Below are 17,774 nucleotides of genomic sequence, written 5' to 3'. Positions count from 1 at the left end.
AGTACCATGGGGCCACTTGGTCTTTCTGTGCCTCGGCTTCCTGCCGGGTAAGACAGGCGTGTACCTGCTGCCAGGGTTATGGCAAGGACCAAATGAGGGAGGGCATAGCGCCCAGCCCTCAGCTGGCCAGCTGTCGGCACCACTGTCCCCACCACCATCATCGTCACTAGTAACAGTCCCGATTCAAAAGCCCAACTCCAGCCCTCGGCGCTGAATAAGATTTTCCCCTCGTCTGGGTCCCTGTGGTTCTTCTACCCCCCTTCACGCCCACACCCTGCACGAAACCCACCTGTCTGTGTACAGCGTTCAGCAAACCTATTCCAGAACCGGCCTCCTGAGGGCGCAGCGCGGGGTGCAGCCGTGGCAAAGTAGACGGGGGTCCCACGCAGACGGACACAGCCCTGACACTCGCACAGGGCCCTGTGTGTCGATCCCCGCCTGCCGCGTGCGAGTGCTGGGCCGGCCTCGTGAGTGTTCGTTGACTCGCCTGACACATCGGATGCCCCGTGTCCATTTGGGTGGCGCTCGTCGGTTTCCAGATACGCTGCCACGTGCCGTCTGTCACATGCGGTCTTCACACTGGTCCGGCGAGACGTCTTAGTTTGCTCGAGCTGCCACATCAATGTCCCACAAAACACGTGGCTTAAACAACAGACCTTGGTTTTCTGACCGTTCTGGAGGCTGGAAGTCCAAGATCAAGGTGCTGCCGGCAGGGCCGGCTCCTTCGGAGGCCTGTCCCCCCGGCCGGCAGACGGCCGCCTTCTCCCTGTGTCCTCACGTGGTCTTGCCTGCGTGTGTCTGTGTCCTCATCTGTTGATCTAAGGATATCAGTCCCACTGGATTAGGGCCCACCCCGAAGGCCTCATTCCAACTTCATCGCCTCTTTAAAGGCCCTGTCTCCAAACATAGTCACAATCGGAGCTTGTGGGGCATTAGGGCTTCAACAAATGGATGTGGGGGACCCGGTTCCGCTGGAACTCCCCCGTCTGAGGCAGGTCACATGCCTTGAGCACGGCCTCCTGCTGAGGTGGCCACGGGCCCAGAGGCTAAGCTTCCCGCCAGCCATCTCTCTAGTGCCGCCTGCCGGAGGCCGAGAGTGGGGGTGGCAGAAGCCATGAAACTCGCCCCCATTAGAGGACCTGCCGACGAGCTTCTAGGAAGACCCTGCCTGGCTCAGCCCACCAGCAGGAAGCGGCCCCTCAGGAAGGCGTCGCCTGTTCCTGTGGGTGGGTTTCCTGCCTGCATGGCTCGTGGCTCCCTAGTGCTCACCCTGTTCTCTGTTCATCAGCCGGTAGCCTCATCGCTCGCGGGCCCAGCGTTTCTCAGGGGCTTTAACGGAGGGTAGGGGAGGACGAGCGTGTTCTCACTTGCTTCAAAGAGTCAGCCAGACCCAGCCGTGCTCCGTGGGACCCGCCTCATACAAATAAAGCTGCAGGAAAATTCAAAGGCAGCTCCAGCTCTGAGGTGTGATTCCCACAGGGGCACTGGCCAGGGAGCCACCAGAGGCTGGCCGCAGCTGACAGTGGGTTCTTCCCTGTGGGCATCACATGCCTATGCCCACTGGCCGGCCAGCCAAAGGCACATGTGCCCTCACCCTGGTAGGGCCTTGCTGGGCAGCAGGGGAGAAAGAGAAGGTTGGCAGCTGGCTGGGTAAAACAAGGCTGCCAACATTGCAGCTTTGACCAAGTCCATGTCCTTCCCGAGCATCCCCAGGACGCTTAGCCTCGTGTCGTGTGACCTCCATTAGACACATGGTTCTCCATAACGCTGGGGCTTCCTGTGGGTAGTAATCAGTTCATAGTTTAACAGACAGACATTGGGTTCCTCCTCCAGGCAAAGGGCTCTATCGCCCCTGCAGAAAACAAGGTTCTCTGCCTTTCCTAGGCCTGCCATTATTATGGCATGCCTAATACAGGGAACTTTATTTTTATATTCAGGCGGACTATAAGCAGCACTATGGAAGTATTCTCAGCCTAGGTGCCATGGCAGGAGAGGGAAGGGAAGAAGTGAAAAAAATCTCAGAAGGCCCTCTGGAGGAGGTGGCATTCAAGGCAGGCTTTGCATGGAGAGCAGACCTTTGGTACACGGAGGGGAGAGAGAAACTGGGCTGAAGACTAAGAAACCAGACAGCACCAGGGGCCACACCAGGTCTACCAGGCCAAGTTCTGTAGTCCAGGGGTCCTCTACCCCCAGGGCTATGGACCGGAACCAGTCCATGGGCTGTTAGGAAACGGGCCCCATAGCAGGAGGTGAGTGGTGGACAAGCAAGCGAAGCTTCATCTATATCTGCAGCCACTCCCCAGCGCCGGCGTCACTCCCTCAGCTCCACCTCAGATCGTCAGGCGTTCGATTCTCATAGGAGCCCCGGTCCCTGGTGCCACAGAGCTTGGGGACCGCTGCCGTAGTCGGATGCACAGTTGTGATGGCATACGGGGCTGCCGTGGCTGGCTGCACAAGAGAGATCCGGGTTCTGCCGCCGTGCTCAGTGACCTCATTCTGGCCACACTCGGCGTCTGGCTGCCCGTCCACCTTTCAGGGCTGACGTCACATGGTGATCACAGTCTCGTCCTTCCCTCTTCCTCCATGCCCAGATGCATTTTGGGTAAAGGACAGAGCCCAGCGGCCCTCAATCTGGCCACACATAAAATCACCTGGAGAGCTTGGAAAACATACCGGTGCTCGGGCTGCACCCCGGACCAGCTGCGCCCGACCCCGGGGGGCAGGACCTCGGCGTTAATACTGTTTTTAAAAGTTTCCCAGATGATTCCAGTGTGCGACCCGGGAATATGACTGGCTTAGGAAGGGACAGTTCTGACACGGTGGGGAACGGCTTGTAAACTCTTGCCCATCCCGCGTGGCCTTAGCAGCGTTGATGGTTTGTTTATAAACTTTGCGATGTCGGGATAATTCTGTTACCCAAACGGCATGCTGCGTCTGGTGCATAGTCTGTGTTCGGCGGTGCGTGGTGGCCTCATCCCCACTTCCCTCCACCTGTCCCTGAGAGGTAAGCAAGGTGAGTGATGTAATGCCATCAGGCTGTTGGCAGTGGGCCCCGGAGACATATGTGTCCCATGTTTTGTGGTTTCCTGCTGTTCATGGATTATGTTTTATTCATGCAAAGTGTGATGCGAACACTCTTCCTTAGGGGAGCCGTTTTCGGTCTGCAGATGTCAAGGTGGAAGAATTCATGTGTATAAATCGAGGGCACAGAAGGCAGGTGGGAGGGCGGGAAGCAACGTGCTGACGCAGGGTTTGTTTTGTGGGCAGTTGGGAAGGGAAGGACATGAAGCGCGAGAAGCCGGGACTGTGTCTTTTCTGGGCTGATGCTGCCCTCTAGTGGGAAAAAGCCGCAACTGCCCTGAGCTGCTTCTGCACTCCACCCCCTTGAGGGGTCTCCATTCAGGATTAAAATCGAGAGACTCTGAGTCCTGCTAAAGAAACAGAGACTCGTGCTTAGGGGAGACCAGCCATGCAGGCCTCCTTTCTGGAACTCACCATCCCTCAGACACAAAGAGAATTCTAGAAAGCATCTACTATCTTCTAGGCACCAGTAGCTTTGCACGCACTGCATCTAATTCTCAGTGTTCTTATTCGTAGACTCAGAGTTCGGAAATGAGTCATCTAAAAATCGAGACGTGTAGCCAGAAGCCAAGCTTAGGTCTGGCTGATTCCAGAGGCTTCGCCGCTATACCACACTGCCCTATCTGTTCTTTCTCTAAGAACCTAGGGAGTCCTAGAGGCCTGAGTTCAAATGTACCTCTATCACGTGCAAGCCGTGTGGCCTGGAGGCAACTGAGTAACCTCTCTCAGCTTCTGATTTTTTTTTGTCCACAAAAAATGGTTATCATAACATGAACCCTGCCATGGGGTCAGAATTTTTTTTGTTTAACCTCAGTTACATCAGAAGGGATTGAAAGCCATTGCTTCACCCAGGCAAATCAGGATCCCCCCAGAGAAAAAAAAAACAAGACTCCCCTGAGGTTCTTTCATCCTGCGCCACACAGAAACCTCAGCTCCACCTTCCCCTGCCCTGCTCAATGCTGTCTCAGTCTCTGCTAAGAAGTCAGAGCTGTCCCATGAGGCCCCGGTGGCCTTGAGCGCTGAGCGGCGTGGATCTAGTCTGCATGCTTTCCCCTTCGCCACTGTCCTGAGGGCAGCTGAGAAATGCAGGGCCCTTGAAATTCTGGTTTTTTTCAGCACCTTAAATTCTACTGCAGTAGATAATTCTGTTCTTTAGAAAATGCGTTCTTTAGAAAATCTTATCATTTGTTTCCAGGTTTTTTAGGAGGACTATGTTAGGTATTTATTTTTAAATTATTCTTAAAAAAAAAAAAAAAAAAGGTCATATATGGAGACAGACTGGAAGGGAATATCTAATGAATATCAATGTTTTTTTCTGCATCGTGAAAGATGGTGATTTGTGCCATCTTCCTGGGAATAATAATAATAGCTAGAATTTATTAAGCACTTACCGTGTGCCAGGCGCTGTGGAAAGCCCTTCGTGTGTATTAATCACTTACATCTCGAAGCAGCCTTGCGAGGGTAGGTACCGTCGTTATCATCACTCTCAGGTGGAGCGTGGAGGTCCAGAGAAGGTAACTAACTTTCTCAAGGTCACACAGCTAGGGAGTGCAGACGCTGGCCAGCTCTGTGTTCTTGGCCACCGTGTCATGATGCCTCTCCAGCCTCGGTTCAGTCTCAGATCTCCATGAGCATGTGTTTCTTTTAAAATGGAAAAAAAAAAAAAAAAAGAGGTTTTGTGTTTTAAATGAAGCTCTCTGGTTCCACCAATGCAGAAACACACGAGCAGAAATGCAGTTCACATGCCGTCATGCCCAAAAGGAAATATGAGAGCTATGGTATTTATTTTTTTATGTGATGCTCTGTATTTTCCACATTCTCTAAGGTGAGCATCTCTTGCCTAAGTGATCAAAAAAGTAAAACTCATTTACAACAGGAAGCAAAATCTGTCGTTAGAAGCCCCAGCAAGAATAACTAACAGCTCGAGTTCTTTTTGAGAAAGTCAGTTCCAGGAACGTTTCGGTGCGTTTGACCCATGAGGGAGGGGCTGTTGCCCGCCCACTCCCCAGAGGCACAAACTGAGACACAGGGAGCACGTGCATCATGTCAAGGCAGGTGTCACTCTTGTCCTTCCCCACACAGTGACCCTCGGAAATACTGACGGACTTGTCAGATTTCGAAGTGAGCGGGCCGCTGGTCGAGGTCCCCGGGTTTCTGGACGGCCTGTTTGGCTCGGCTTTCGGCAGCAGACGGAGTTGGCAGAGGCCTTCGCCCCGCTGACCCAGCTGGAGTGGTGAAGCTGCTGCTGGTTTTTTTTTTTACCCCCCTACAAGTTCGAGTTGTCCCAGCACCATCCACGGAGACTGGCCTTTCCCGCACCGCTTTATACGGACTCGTCGTCATAAACCGATGTCCGCATGAGCAGCATCTGTGTCTGCGCCTTTTCGTCTGCTTCTGTGGGATAGTGGTCGTCCCTCGTGCCGGAAGCACACTGTCTTTGTCATTGCGGTGTTAGGGTGGGTCCGATATCCTGTGGCCGGTGGTGACAAAGAGGCTCAGGTTGTGGGGGTGAGGCCTGCGAGGACCTTTTTGGACAGTACAGAAGCGTGAGCACCTCCCGAAGGGCAGGGGGGCTGCTGGGGCCGGGGGGACATGCAGCCCGTGAAACTGTTGAGGGAGTTGCAGACTCAGTTGGCGAAGCTAGGATGGGGGTCGGGGGGAGGCGTCAGTGTGCAGGTTCTCACCCTGGTCCTCGTGGGCCTGGCAGGGGAGGAGCCACCTCAGCCTCACGGTGAGTCCGAGGAGGGTCTGTGAGTCAGGCCAGCAGCTTGCCACCTGTCTAACACCAGGCCCCCGAGGGCCGTGTCCCTTGTGGTTGGCATCACGATTTTGCCCTGAAGCAGAAGGTCCTTCAGTCCACACAGGGGATGGGGCCAAGGCTGGCTCCGTTCTCTCATCCCACCCCACTAAGGACAGGCCCCCCGATTCCAGTCCATACCTGAAAGATCCCCATATCCTAGACCTTTCCGATAATAGCCCCGACTTTCTCAGCTTTCTCCGTTTGGCTCCCCATCTAAGTTGGGGCGAACCAGGGCTAGGGTGCTAGTAGAACAGAGACGGTTCCTCCCCAGATTGCTGTCAACACGATAAAGATGAGCTCGGGCATCTGCGTCTGGCTATAGGGGCGACTGTTTCGAGACACTTGGACTTGTCGGTTGCTCCAAGTCAGAGGAAGATGCTGCCGAGCGCGGATCCCGGCCCAGTCCCGTGACGGACGCCGTTCTCTTTCACGCCGTCCTTCATCAAACGCCATTCCTCGTAAGCGCCCCTCCAGTGATTTGTTCGGGGTTCTGGCTTCCTGTCTATGGCGCAGATAGGGGTTGCTCTGCTGAGTCTTAGAAACCAGTTGAGCTCCCTCCCGCCTGTGGTTCCTTAAGCCGTGATGGTTCCCCTGCCCCGCCGTGCAAGTCAACGAGCTCCAGGACGGCCGGGCGCGTTGACCGACCGGCCCTACGCCGAATCTCGCTTCCTGAGAACACGGCTTGGCGCAGAGAAGGAGCTCAGTAAATACCGACTGCGTCGATGCACATCTGCGTGGTTTCGTGGTGACAGCACTGAGTTCGTCCGCCGCTGGCCCTCCACGGAGCTCAGATTCCCTCCGGCGGGGGTCATGTCCTGCCTGGTCCTCCATGAGCCCGTGCGGACTTATTAGCACCCACCCTCCGTGCTGGCTGCTTGGGTTGCGCTGACATGTGTATCGATTGTCCCCATAGGTGGCCAGCTTCTTGAGGGAACGGCCACTTCTTTACTCTTGTATTTATCTCCAGGATCTGGAGAACTGTCAGTGCTGGGGTAATAGCTACCAGATTGAAATTTAGTTAGAGACCGTGGGTTTTCATTTGAGCTCAGTATTTTCTCTGAAGCGATCCAAAAGGTTTGTGAAAAGTTCCAAGTACCGTATCCTCCTGCTCCCTAAGCGCGTGCCCAGCCAGAGCCGTCTTTGCAAGTCCTCCGGGAGAGCTCAAGTCCGAACAACTCTTAACAATAACAAAGGACAGCAACTCCAAAATACAGGGGTGGGGAGCCTGCGAAGCCGAGATGAATAAGTGCCTAATTAAATGTTCTCAAGCATACCATCACATCAGCCTTGTTACTTGCCACATTTAATGCCCATAAACATTTTATTACGTTCGTAAATAATTTGTGTCTCCAATTTTTCTCACTTTACAAGAGTTCCTGAGTTTGCACAATGAGAGCTGAGAATTCGTAGCCAACCGTACATTAAACGAATTACATAATGACAAATAGATGGGAAAGCAAAATGAAATCAGTTGTTTTTTTTTTTTCCAAAGATGTGTATGGCAGAAAAATGTTTTAATGATAAGTGTGTCTGTATTTCAGTGTTTGGTATGATGTGCGATGGAGTCCTCTAAAAATAAGTGTAATCGGGCCCCGCACATGTTTTAAATCAACCTGTAAAAATATTATAGAATTCTTGCGTAACATAGAGCGCTTCGATAGACTTTCTCGAAATTAAGAATGAAGGTTTTCCTCCTCTAGGATTTTTGCACTAATTCCTGTAACGTCATTTGTATAACCAGACATCTCACCTGAGTGATCTAAAATAATCTCCTTGATCTCTGACTAGTTCGCTCATCGACTGGCCTCTGCTTTGCACCTGACCTTTTGTCTCCTCTTTTTTTCAGGAATCCTGTTCACGATGCTGGTGTTCGGACCAGCCTGTGGATTTATCCTGGGCTCTTTCTGTACCAAAATCTATGTGGATGCTGTCTTCATTGACACAAGTAAGGACCATATCTCAATTTCTAACTGCCGTCCGCAACCATTCCCTCCCCCGCTCCCTTGTAAAGAACCCAACTTACGAGTTCTAAGACATTCCTACGAAGTGGCAGCCTTCATGTGTCCACCTCTGAAGCCAGTGGCCCGCCTGAGATTAGATAGAAAGCTCATTCGCCTAGTGGGTTTGGAGGGCCTGGGCTCAAGTCTGCATCCTCCCAGCATCAGCCTAGAGGCTGAAGAAACCCTGTCATTGATTTGACTTCTCAAATCCGTTTTCCCCGTCAGTAAACGGAGGGTGATGAGAATTAGATCTGCTTCGTAGGCGTACCGTAAGAATCCAATGAGGGGATAGGGCGGAAGTGCCCGCCGTACACGCACATTCATCGCATATTAGATCTGCTTCGTAGGCGTACCGTAAGAATCCAGTGAGGGGATAGGGCGGAAGCTGGTCCATCAGCCTCGATGAGGACCCTGCTTTCTACACCCGAAGTTGGAGCACGTGTTCGGGAAGTGCAAGGGCACAAATGGGGTTGACGAGACAGGATGTTTGATAGTCCTTCCTGTGCGACACTCTGGTGGTGGCCCTTGTGAGGAAATGTACCACGACTCCAGCCGTTTCGATCAGCGCTTCTTGTGTCCTTAGCAGGGAGGGCCAGTGTGTTTCTCGATTGCTCCGGACCCTCCACTTCCTTAGCACACTTTGACCGAACAGTGTGCGAGGCGGGATGGGCTGGGTTACGCCGTGGTAACGGACCGTTCCCAGATCTGAGTGGCTTTATACAAACAGAGTTGATTCCTCGGTCACACTGTATGTCCAGTGCAGGTTGGTGGTGCTGGGGAGACTGAGAAGTGGCTCATCGTGGTCACTCCAGGACCTGGGATCACAGAAGCTTCATCTGACCCCAGCCTGCCCAGTTGCCAAAGCAGACGACCAGACTGTGGCAGGGTGTACACAGGCTGTTGAAGCCTCTGTTCAGAAATGACACACATTGTTTCTACTTACATTTCAGTGGCCAAAGCTACTCATATGGTGTATTCGTTGTCTATTGCTGTGTAACAAATTACCCCAAACTTAGTGACTTAGAGCAACAGTTACTATCTCACAGTTGATTTCTGCGGATCTGGAATCCAGAAGCGGCCGAGCTGGGTGGTTCTGGCTCAGGGTCTCTCACAGAGGCTGCGATCGAGGTGTCGACCTGGCCTGCAGGCATCTCAGAGCTCACCTGGGCTGTGCCATCGTGGCTCCCCACAAGGGGTGAGAGAGAGCCTTTGAGACAAAAGCCTTGGTCTTTTTAGAACCCAGTCTCAGAAGTGACAGCTCATTGCTTCTGCTGCATCCTGTGTATTGAGAAGCAAGCTGCTCATTCCAGTCCATACTGAGAAGGGATCGTGACCTAAGGACGAGAATGCCAAGGCCTGGGCATCGTCGTAGACTCTTAGATACTGCCTGCCACAGATGGTCACAACGCGACCGAAAAGTGTCCCAAAGGAGACACTATCTTCCTGTGCAGTCAATGGAGTAGAGAAGGCGCATTTCCTTTCTCTGTGAAAACAGCGAGCAGGAAGCCCGTCCAGCTTCTGATGCCGATGTGTCCCCGGGATCAGTGAGGACTCCCCGTCACAGTGTTCTCCGCACGTCATCTCGTGACCGTGCTGCGTTCACTGATTCACCCCGAAGAAATAATGCGGCTTTAAATCCAGTCAAGTCACCTTGTGATCTACTCCATTAATCCCACTGATATATTTACTTGTAGCTAGAATTAAACGCAGCCTTATTTATTGATTCTTTTAAAGGGCTGGATCCTTTGGGGGGGGTGGGGATTGAACTCTGCTGCTTTGTGGTGGTCACTTGGCCCTTCAAACCCTCTTCCAAGCGGGATGAGGGTCAGAGAAACAACAGATGAAGCGAGGCTGCTGCCATCTTGCTTATGCGGACAAAGAAGCCGGCTTCCGTCACTTCCCCAAAGGCAGCACGAGGCAGGGATGGCAGACGGGGTTGGGGGAAGGGTCACGCTCCGGGTGCAGTGAAGAAGGCCACCTGGAGGGAGAAGAAGACACATGGCCGGGCAGCGTATTTTGCATTCAGGAGCCCAGCGGTGGCCCCTCGAATCAAGGCCTGTAGATGCCCAGAATCGTTTCAGCAAAGAAAACCGCAGACATCATTCTCTCCCACCTCCTTCATTTTGCAAATGAGGAAACCGAGGCCTAGAGAGGTACAGGGACGTCCCCCGGCCAAGGGCTCTATCTGTGTAGACCTAGGTGTCCTGAGCACGCGTGCGAATATTCATTCCCACGTCAAACGCCCCCTCAACAGGCTCCCTCCTGGGAATGAAGTAGCGTCTTTTCTCAGTGCCTGGCTGGCCGACGGGTAGACTGGTGGCTGGAGGTGGCTTAGCTGTTCCGCTCACCGTGCCCTCAGCGTGTCGTGCCTTTGCTCAGGCTCTTCTCTCGGCCAGGCGTGCTGTCCCCACCCCGTTGGGTCCAACATCCGTCCCCATCCTTCAAGGCCCAATGTGAAGCCACCTCACCCGTGGGCCTGGGCTCATTCGCAGTTCGAGTCGGGCAGAGGGGTGCATTTCCGTTCTGTCTGGGCAGGCTTCTCTCGGGTATTCTGAGACCGTGTCTCTCGAATCGGAAGGATGCCTTGCGACTCAGTCTTTTGTCTCGTGTCGGAAGGCGCTGCTCTGCGCCAGTAGAGGGCAGGAGAATGTAACTTCTTCCGCGAGGGAGCCAGCCACAGGATTCTGTAGTTCCCAGCAGCTTTTATTTTTCTCAGCCTTGTGACTGACTGAAACTTGTTCTGTCTGCGAGTGGTTTGGGGCTGTATTTCGAGCATGGGGTTCTCGGTTGTTTTAGGGGTGGCCCTCCCCTAGCTCTTACACGCCAAATAAGGCAGAGCCCCTCTCTTTTAGACCGTCCAAACTCTAGGAGCGTGTCCTTAAGCACGAATATGCAGAGGCCATGCACACCGCCACTTGGTTCTAGAACCCCAGCGGAGAGCTGGGGGGTGGGGGAAGCAGTGGCCTGGAACTGTGGGGAGGCAGGCCAGGCAGGGCCATGGGGGTCCCCATTATGAGGCAGACGGAAGGGAGAATGTGCCTCCCCTCGTTCGGCCTGGCAGTGGCTGAGGAGAAGCAGGGTTGGAAGGGGGAGGCCAGTGAGGAAGTCTGGGTGAAGTCTGTGAGTAGGTGAAGTGGGGTGCAGGGGAGGTGGGTGGTAGGAAAAGCCCACTGTGGGATGGAGAGACCCCTGTGGCCTCTCCCCAGGGAAGGTGGCCCTGCTCAGCTCGCTTAGACAGAGGGATCCTGCCGCTGCCGGTTTTGATCGGTGCTTGTTCCCGGCGTAGCTTCCTGTACCCCTCTTCTTAAGGAGATTAGAGGCCGCCTCCCACAGCCCGAGGAAGGAATAGTGGTGCCTCCAGAATTCCTTTTTTAGACTAGCATCGTAAAACGGAGACCAGTCGCAAACAGGACCTAAGAAAAAGAAGGACTTGGTAGCAGAGGGCACCCCAAAGCATTGGACTGACCAGGCTTCACATGGCGGGCTTCTCAGAAGAAGAGGTTTGATGAGAACGGCACCCCACATGGACCACTTACGAGAGCTGCTCACGGAGCGCCTCGTTGGAACCTCAGACTTTCCCGTCAGCAGACGAGGCATCCTCCTGCCGTGAGGAGCTCCGAGTCTTGGCGCTGGGAGCAAGCCTTCTGTGGCACCCCAACTGCTCCCCTTACAGGCTGCGTGGGCCTGGGGACGCTTGTGTCATGGCTCTGTGCATGGACAACGTGCGTTCATCATGCCGTACCCTTGGCACAGCACCCGGCATGTTGTCAGTGCACGGGAGAGTTACACGTGCTGAGTTACCTGAGATGTCGGCTCACCCACGGCTATGGGAATGCAAAGCCCAGGCCTGCCCGTCCGGCCCCAAACCGAGCAGCTCGCTCCCCTGAAGCCACCCCGGAAATGGAGCCAGAAGGCTGCCCCTTCCTTGGGTGGGGGCTTTTAGAAGACCGTACAGACTCATGCTGAGGTGTGTGACCACCACACGGTGTTTGCAGCTGGCAGATGATATGTCCGTCTGTTTGCTTCCTGAATAAGGTCAACAGGCTGCAAGGCCCCGCTCTGCCACTCCAGGGCTGGCTGCTGTCACCAGATTCTTTCTTTTCGGACTACTTAGCCCCGCGGCTGGTGTCCCAAGGGCTCCACGCTGCCCTCCACCCTCAGCCCCTTCCTGTCTCCACTTTCTAATTAGCTCTGTAACTTAACGATACTTTTGGAATTCTTGGGTCCCAGAGCAAAAGTTTCATCAAAATAGGTTAGAGAAATAGGCAAATGGCCTACCCAGCGAGGCATAGCATCGCTTACGCATCAGGATGGCCCAAGAGCGAGGAGTTAACGTCCTCATTTTGCTTCGATCTGTCCTCCTTGCAGTCCAGAGTATCCTCATGGGTCGGTCGGTTGGTTGGTTTCAAGCTGGTTCAACCCTATTTCCGGCGACTTTTCTTTCGAACCCGTAATGGTAATGGTCCTCGGAAAAGAGAGGACAGCTCCATCCCAAACGTTTACGTGACCTTCAGCAGAGAGAGCAGTCGGCTGCCCAAAGCTTGCCGAACTTACCCAGCAGAGCCACAAAAACACTCCGAATGTCAGATTCCGAGACGTGGTGCGGGACGTGGAAGGGTGAGAAAAATGGAACTTGCAAAACGGGAATCCTTCTAAGCCTGTCGACCCCTGTGCAAGGCAGGCCCCGGCCATGCCCCACGGCAGGCAGCCGCGTCCGTCGCGGTGACCCAGGGTGAGGTTCTCCTTGCTCCGCGTCTGCTTCCGCTCAGCCATCTCTCCTCAGTGCTCGGAACGACCGAGGGGGACAGATGGCCGGAGGGAGCTCCGCCAGTCCACTCACAGAGGGCCCTGAGGGTGCCGCGCCTGGGGTCCCGCCCCCACCCCGTCCTTTTCAGCTCTGTTCTGGGCGTCTGACTGACAACAGCCTTCACCAAAAGGCTGGAACTGCAGCCGTGTTTTTAAGATCAAGATCCCAACCAGAAGCAGATTGAAAGAGAAGTAAAGAGGTTTTCACGCCTCGTTCCACACTTTACCTAAAACATTAACTTTTGCTATTCCACGCCTGCCTAGGGCCACTGTTAACTAAAGAGCATGAATTTTTATTCCCTAAGCCTTTTGTATCAGTCAGGGTAGGCTGGGTTCTGCTGCGGTAACAAACACTCCCCCAAAGCTGAGTGACTTAGATGTACTAAAGGTTTATTTCTCGCTCGTGCTATTTACCCGAAGCAGGTCAGATCGGCAAGGACATTTTGTTCATCGTAGCTTCTCACGCACCAGCTTAGGAGGATTTCACACATTTCCACGGTCCGTCCGTGGAACACGGCACGGCACGTGACGCAGCAGCTCGTACGTACCTACCTCCACACAGAAGTGAGGTGTCGCGTGTCCCCCTGCCCGCATTTCATCGGGGGAAGACTACAGCGCCAGGTGACACCTGACTTCACAGCGAGGAGGACCCCAGACGCAGACATCGATGACGTCCACCACACCGCCCTTTGCCAGCCAGCACGGGCGACTCTCCCTCAGCATCGATCATACTGGAGCCGTTGTCTGCCGAGCCAAGTCGCCAAAATGCCTCATGAACACGCCATTCCCTGTGGAGATGGGCCGAGAAAGGAAGCCCTGAGAGAAGACGGTGCTCAGACTGGGTTCCCGCGTCCCTCGCCCTCCCAAGAACGACCAAAATCTCAAGGCTGAAACCCTGTCGGCTTAGCCCACCCCGTCCTGCGGGCGGCGGGCGCCAAAGCCTCCTGGTTTCTTCTCAGCGTGCCACAGGGCTCTGCATGTTCGAAACAGAGGAAAAAATATATATATATATCCGTTCTGACACAGGTCCCGTGCTCTACCCCGTCTTACAAGCCGCGAGCAAACGCTGGCTTTCTGCGCACCTGCAGGCACCTACGGGGAGCGAGCTGACACAGCCACGTCCACGGCCACGTCCCCCACGGCCGCTCCTCTGCCCGGGACGTTGTCTCCCACGCAGAAGGGAGTCACTCACTTCCTAACCGAACCACGGCTCCACGTGCTACTCATTTCGTTCCCTCAGACAACTGCCAGGATTCGTGTCAACTGGCGCACAGCTGGCAGCTCTCAGTCCCCCCTTGGTGGAGCCCGTAGACAGTGGAGGGGGACACTGCAGCTTGCTTTTACCGTCTTTTGTTTTCCTTTGTTGCTTGGCAGTGGGTGAAGGAAGACACGCTGTCGGTGGCGGGGGAGAGCGTCCCTGCTCGGCTGCCCAAGGCAGCCGGACTCTTTTTTCCTTTCTTATTTGCATAAAGATGCTTTGAAGATCACCTCGTGTTTTTCCAAGCCACCCTCATTAAAAAAAAAAAAAAAAAATTAATCTCAAAATTCCGGTTCATATAAATGAGATATAATATTACGTCTACCTAAAAGTATAAATACTAAGAGCTACTGTATACAAAGAGCCTACTGTGTGTCAGGTGATTCTCGCTCACTGCCTCGCCCTTGGATGTCATCTGTATTTTGCAGATGATGACACTAAGGCTCGGGAAGGGTAAGGAGCTTGCCCAGGATCACGTGCTTGTAAGTAGCGGAGCCCGGATTCACCCTCAAGCCCAGCAAAGTTGACACACGCGGTCCTCTCCAGCGGGCAGCTCTGCAGAAGCATCTGGACCATCGCAGGGACCTGGATATTGCTGTATGCAGGACAGAGAGCAGCGGTGTTCCAAAAGCTGACCTCCCACCTACCAGTGGAGCCGGTGGTCTTAGGCTTATTGCACAAAGCACAGGAGTTGACCATGTCCCGAGGGGCCTCCAGGGAGCCCAAAACAAGGTCCAACCAATCTAGAGGGGTCTCCAGTGTAGCAGAGTGGTAAAAAGCATGGCCCTCGGCATCTGAATGCTGGTGTTCCATCTTTAACTCTGTGAACTAGGACGAGGTCCCCAACCTTTCAAAGCCTCAGTTTCTCCAGCTCTGTAAAATAGGGATCATAAAAGACTCTATAGGACTGCGGGAAGGGCTAACTGGGACACTTAAGGATGCACTCTGCATATGGCCTGGTGCACAGGAAGCCCTCGGTGAATGACGGCTGGCATCGTCCTCAGTGTTCGCCAAAGAGTCTTCAGGGAGAGCCTTTTCCAAACGGTGGTCATCTGGTGTTTGTGGTTATTTTTTTTCCAAGTCTGTCCATCCATCTGGTCCAAGCTTTCAGCCTTGTTAATTCTTAGCTCATGTGCCATGGCCCAGGTCTCTCAGAGTTTCCTTCCAGGCTCGAGGGGCATGCGATGATTGTCAAAGAGACATTTCTAAGCAGCTCATCTGGGAGTGCTGCTACGAAAGGGAATTGTGGAGAGAAGGGGGAAAAAATCCCCCAAGGGGTAAGCTGCAGTCTACGTCTCTGTGACTGCAGCTGGCAAGTCGAAGAAATAATGGTACGAGACAGCCAAGCCACGCGCATGCTGCCTTTAAGAGTATAAGTTGGCTGCACAGCTTTCCAGGAGAGGGATGGACGGCCTCAAACCACAGGCCATCACCGAGGTGTGATTGACCAGTCCACGAACAGCTTGGAAACAGGCCTCGAGCTGTACATACGAAGCTTGCATCGATTAAGTGCTCAAGCCGGTGCCAGGAACTCTCCGGAGCGCTTTAGGACTGGTGTGGCGCGTTTAGTCTTCCCGAACCCCTGATGGGGGTGACTCCTGCCGTGAGCGCCGGTGCTGTGCAGAGTAGTCAGCTGAGGCACAGAGTTCAGATCACGGGGCCGAGGTCACAGAATGAGCAGTGGGCAGGGTTTCCACCCAGGAATCCCGGCTCTTGACTTCCGTTCCATGCCACCCCTGATGATCTGTGACACCGATTTAAGACAGAGAGCGGGGTGTCGAATGGGATGTCAGATTAGCTGCGTTTGGGGTCGGGGTGGGGTATGAGTGAGTCGACCTCCTGAAAATATACCCTTGAGGAGTAACTGTGGTGGTTTTCTCGTGTTTCTGTTAGCACACCTCGGCCGCTGTGCCAAACCAGTCGGTCCGTTTCAGCCTAAATTCAGAGGATGTCTGGCTTCTGGCAGTTTGTATTTAGACCGATACAAGCACGGGGTAGACGGGAAAACTAGGGAAGGAAAGCGATCAGTCGTCAGCTTTGGCAGAAACAGAAGCGCCGACGTGCAGGACGGGCCGCTCTGCCCGGCATCCAGGCCCCGCGGCCCCAGGCCCTGCGCAGAGCCCTCGGCCCATCCGTACGGCCGACTGAACGAGCTCAGCCCGACGCCGGCCCCGCCGCCTCCCCGCCTGCTAACTCCGCCCTCTCTGATTGCAGGCAACCTGGACATCACTCCGGACGACCCCCGCTGGATCGGAGCCTGGTGGGGCGGCTTTCTGCTCTGCGGTGCCTTACTCTTCTTCTCTTCCCTCTTGATGTTCGGGTTTCCACAGTCTCTGCCCCCACACTCAGACCCCGCCATGGAGAGCGAGCAGGCCATGCTCCCCGAAAGAGAGTACGAGAGACCCAAGCCCAGCAACGGGGTCCTGAGGCACCCCCTGGAGCCAGACAGCAGTGCCTCCTGCTTCCAGCAGCTGAGAGGTAAGGACGCCTCGTCTGTGGGAGGCCAGAGTAATGGGGTGATCGAGGGCGGCGGGGTGAGGGGCAGCACTCAGGACTGGGTGCTGGGGGTCGTGAGACGGATCGCATTTGTTTTGCATGACTCGCTTCTCCAGCCTTGTGCGTAACTTAGTTCTGAGAATTCAGTGTCCTAATAATGAAAGCAAAGTGGCTACACTTTAGGGAAGGGACAGCCGACTGATAGCCCCAGCGGAAGCCCCAGTGGCTAACGTAGCACCCGAGGTATAATAAATATCAATGTTTGCAGAAGCGAGAAGGCGGAAGAGGGGAGGACGCTAGACATTTCATAGAACGCCCTCGAAGGCCACTTACAGGCGCCGCGAAGCAGTAAAGGACTTTTGAAGTTCACTCCCTTTGCCCGACGCAGGCGTTCTTAAAAAGCCGCTGCCGAAGTATGCCGCTCTAGGTTAGCTCTGTCCTTCCATCTTCTGTGTGAAAGATGAGAGGCGTGTTCTTCTGGAAAGAAGTATTAACTCAGTCTTAATAACAGAGTCACACTTCAGAGTGCTGCCAAGTGCTCGCAATCATTTCTAAAAGGAAGAAATACATTTCTGCTGAGACGGTGGCGAAGTACAACGCCGCCGAAGGAGAATGGGAGACGCCTCCCCCGACCCCAGCCCACCCCCCACCCCAGTCAATTCCGTATTTGGCACATTCGGTCTCTTAAAAGTGAGGAAAATGACAGCACAGCCTCAAAAGCTGTTTCTGTCGCACATGTGCACAGACACACACACGTGTACACACACACAAACACACACGCACACACATGCACCCCGCTGCGAGGTTTATACTGTGCTCCTTAGCTCACAGGACCCCCGATTTCAGGTCCCTGGAAGAACCGGCTGCATTTTTTACAATGACCAGGAGTGAGACCGGGCACTGCTTCTCCAGGTGCCCGCGGAGGGAGAAAGGTAGACGGTCACCTCTTCGCAGGGACTTGGGCTCCCAGCCGGGCAGGCTCTGCAGCAGCTGCAGCCCCGCGGCGCTCGGCTGAGGGATCTGGAGAAAGTCCGTCTCCCAAGCCTCCTTCCTGGAGATGCTCTCGAGAAGCATGGGGGTGGCCTCAGGCCGTCGTGAGCCCAGATCCCCATTCTCCTCTCGACCAGCCCCGCGATCGCTGATTCTCCCCACTTCATGCCCACGCGTGCAGAATCGTAACGTCACTCCCCAGCCACAGTGCGCTCGTGAGCATCAGAGCAGCTCCCAGAGAAGACTGTTCATAGTACCCATCAGCCCGTGAGGAGGTCACAGCACTTGTGCTAATGCCCGAAAGAGCGAATTCCGTAACCGCATGTCGCGTCTGACCCCCCGT

General features: G+C 54.4%; 1 protein-coding gene across 1 annotated transcript in view; it reads left to right on the top strand.

Moving 5' to 3' along the window:
- Positions 1–17,774, top strand: part of SLCO3A1 (solute carrier organic anion transporter family member 3A1) — a 185,587-nt gene that overhangs the window by 134,725 nt on the left and 33,088 nt on the right. Inside the window, exons 4-5 of the mRNA XM_006905341.3 lie at positions 7,728–7,826; positions 16,160–16,423. Coding sequence (XP_006905403.3) covers positions 7,728–7,826; positions 16,160–16,423 — 363 coding nt within the window. The remainder of the gene's footprint in view (positions 1–7,727; positions 7,827–16,159; positions 16,424–17,774) is intronic.

The sequence above is a fragment of the Pteropus alecto genome, unplaced genomic scaffold (genome assembly GCF_000325575.1).
Source record: "Pteropus alecto unplaced genomic scaffold, ASM32557v1 scaffold60, whole genome shotgun sequence".
In the NCBI taxonomy this organism is placed as follows: Eukaryota; Metazoa; Chordata; class Mammalia; order Chiroptera; family Pteropodidae; genus Pteropus; species Pteropus alecto.
Note: the sequence above shows the minus strand (reverse complement) of the source record. Positions and strands in the feature narration are given on the sequence as shown.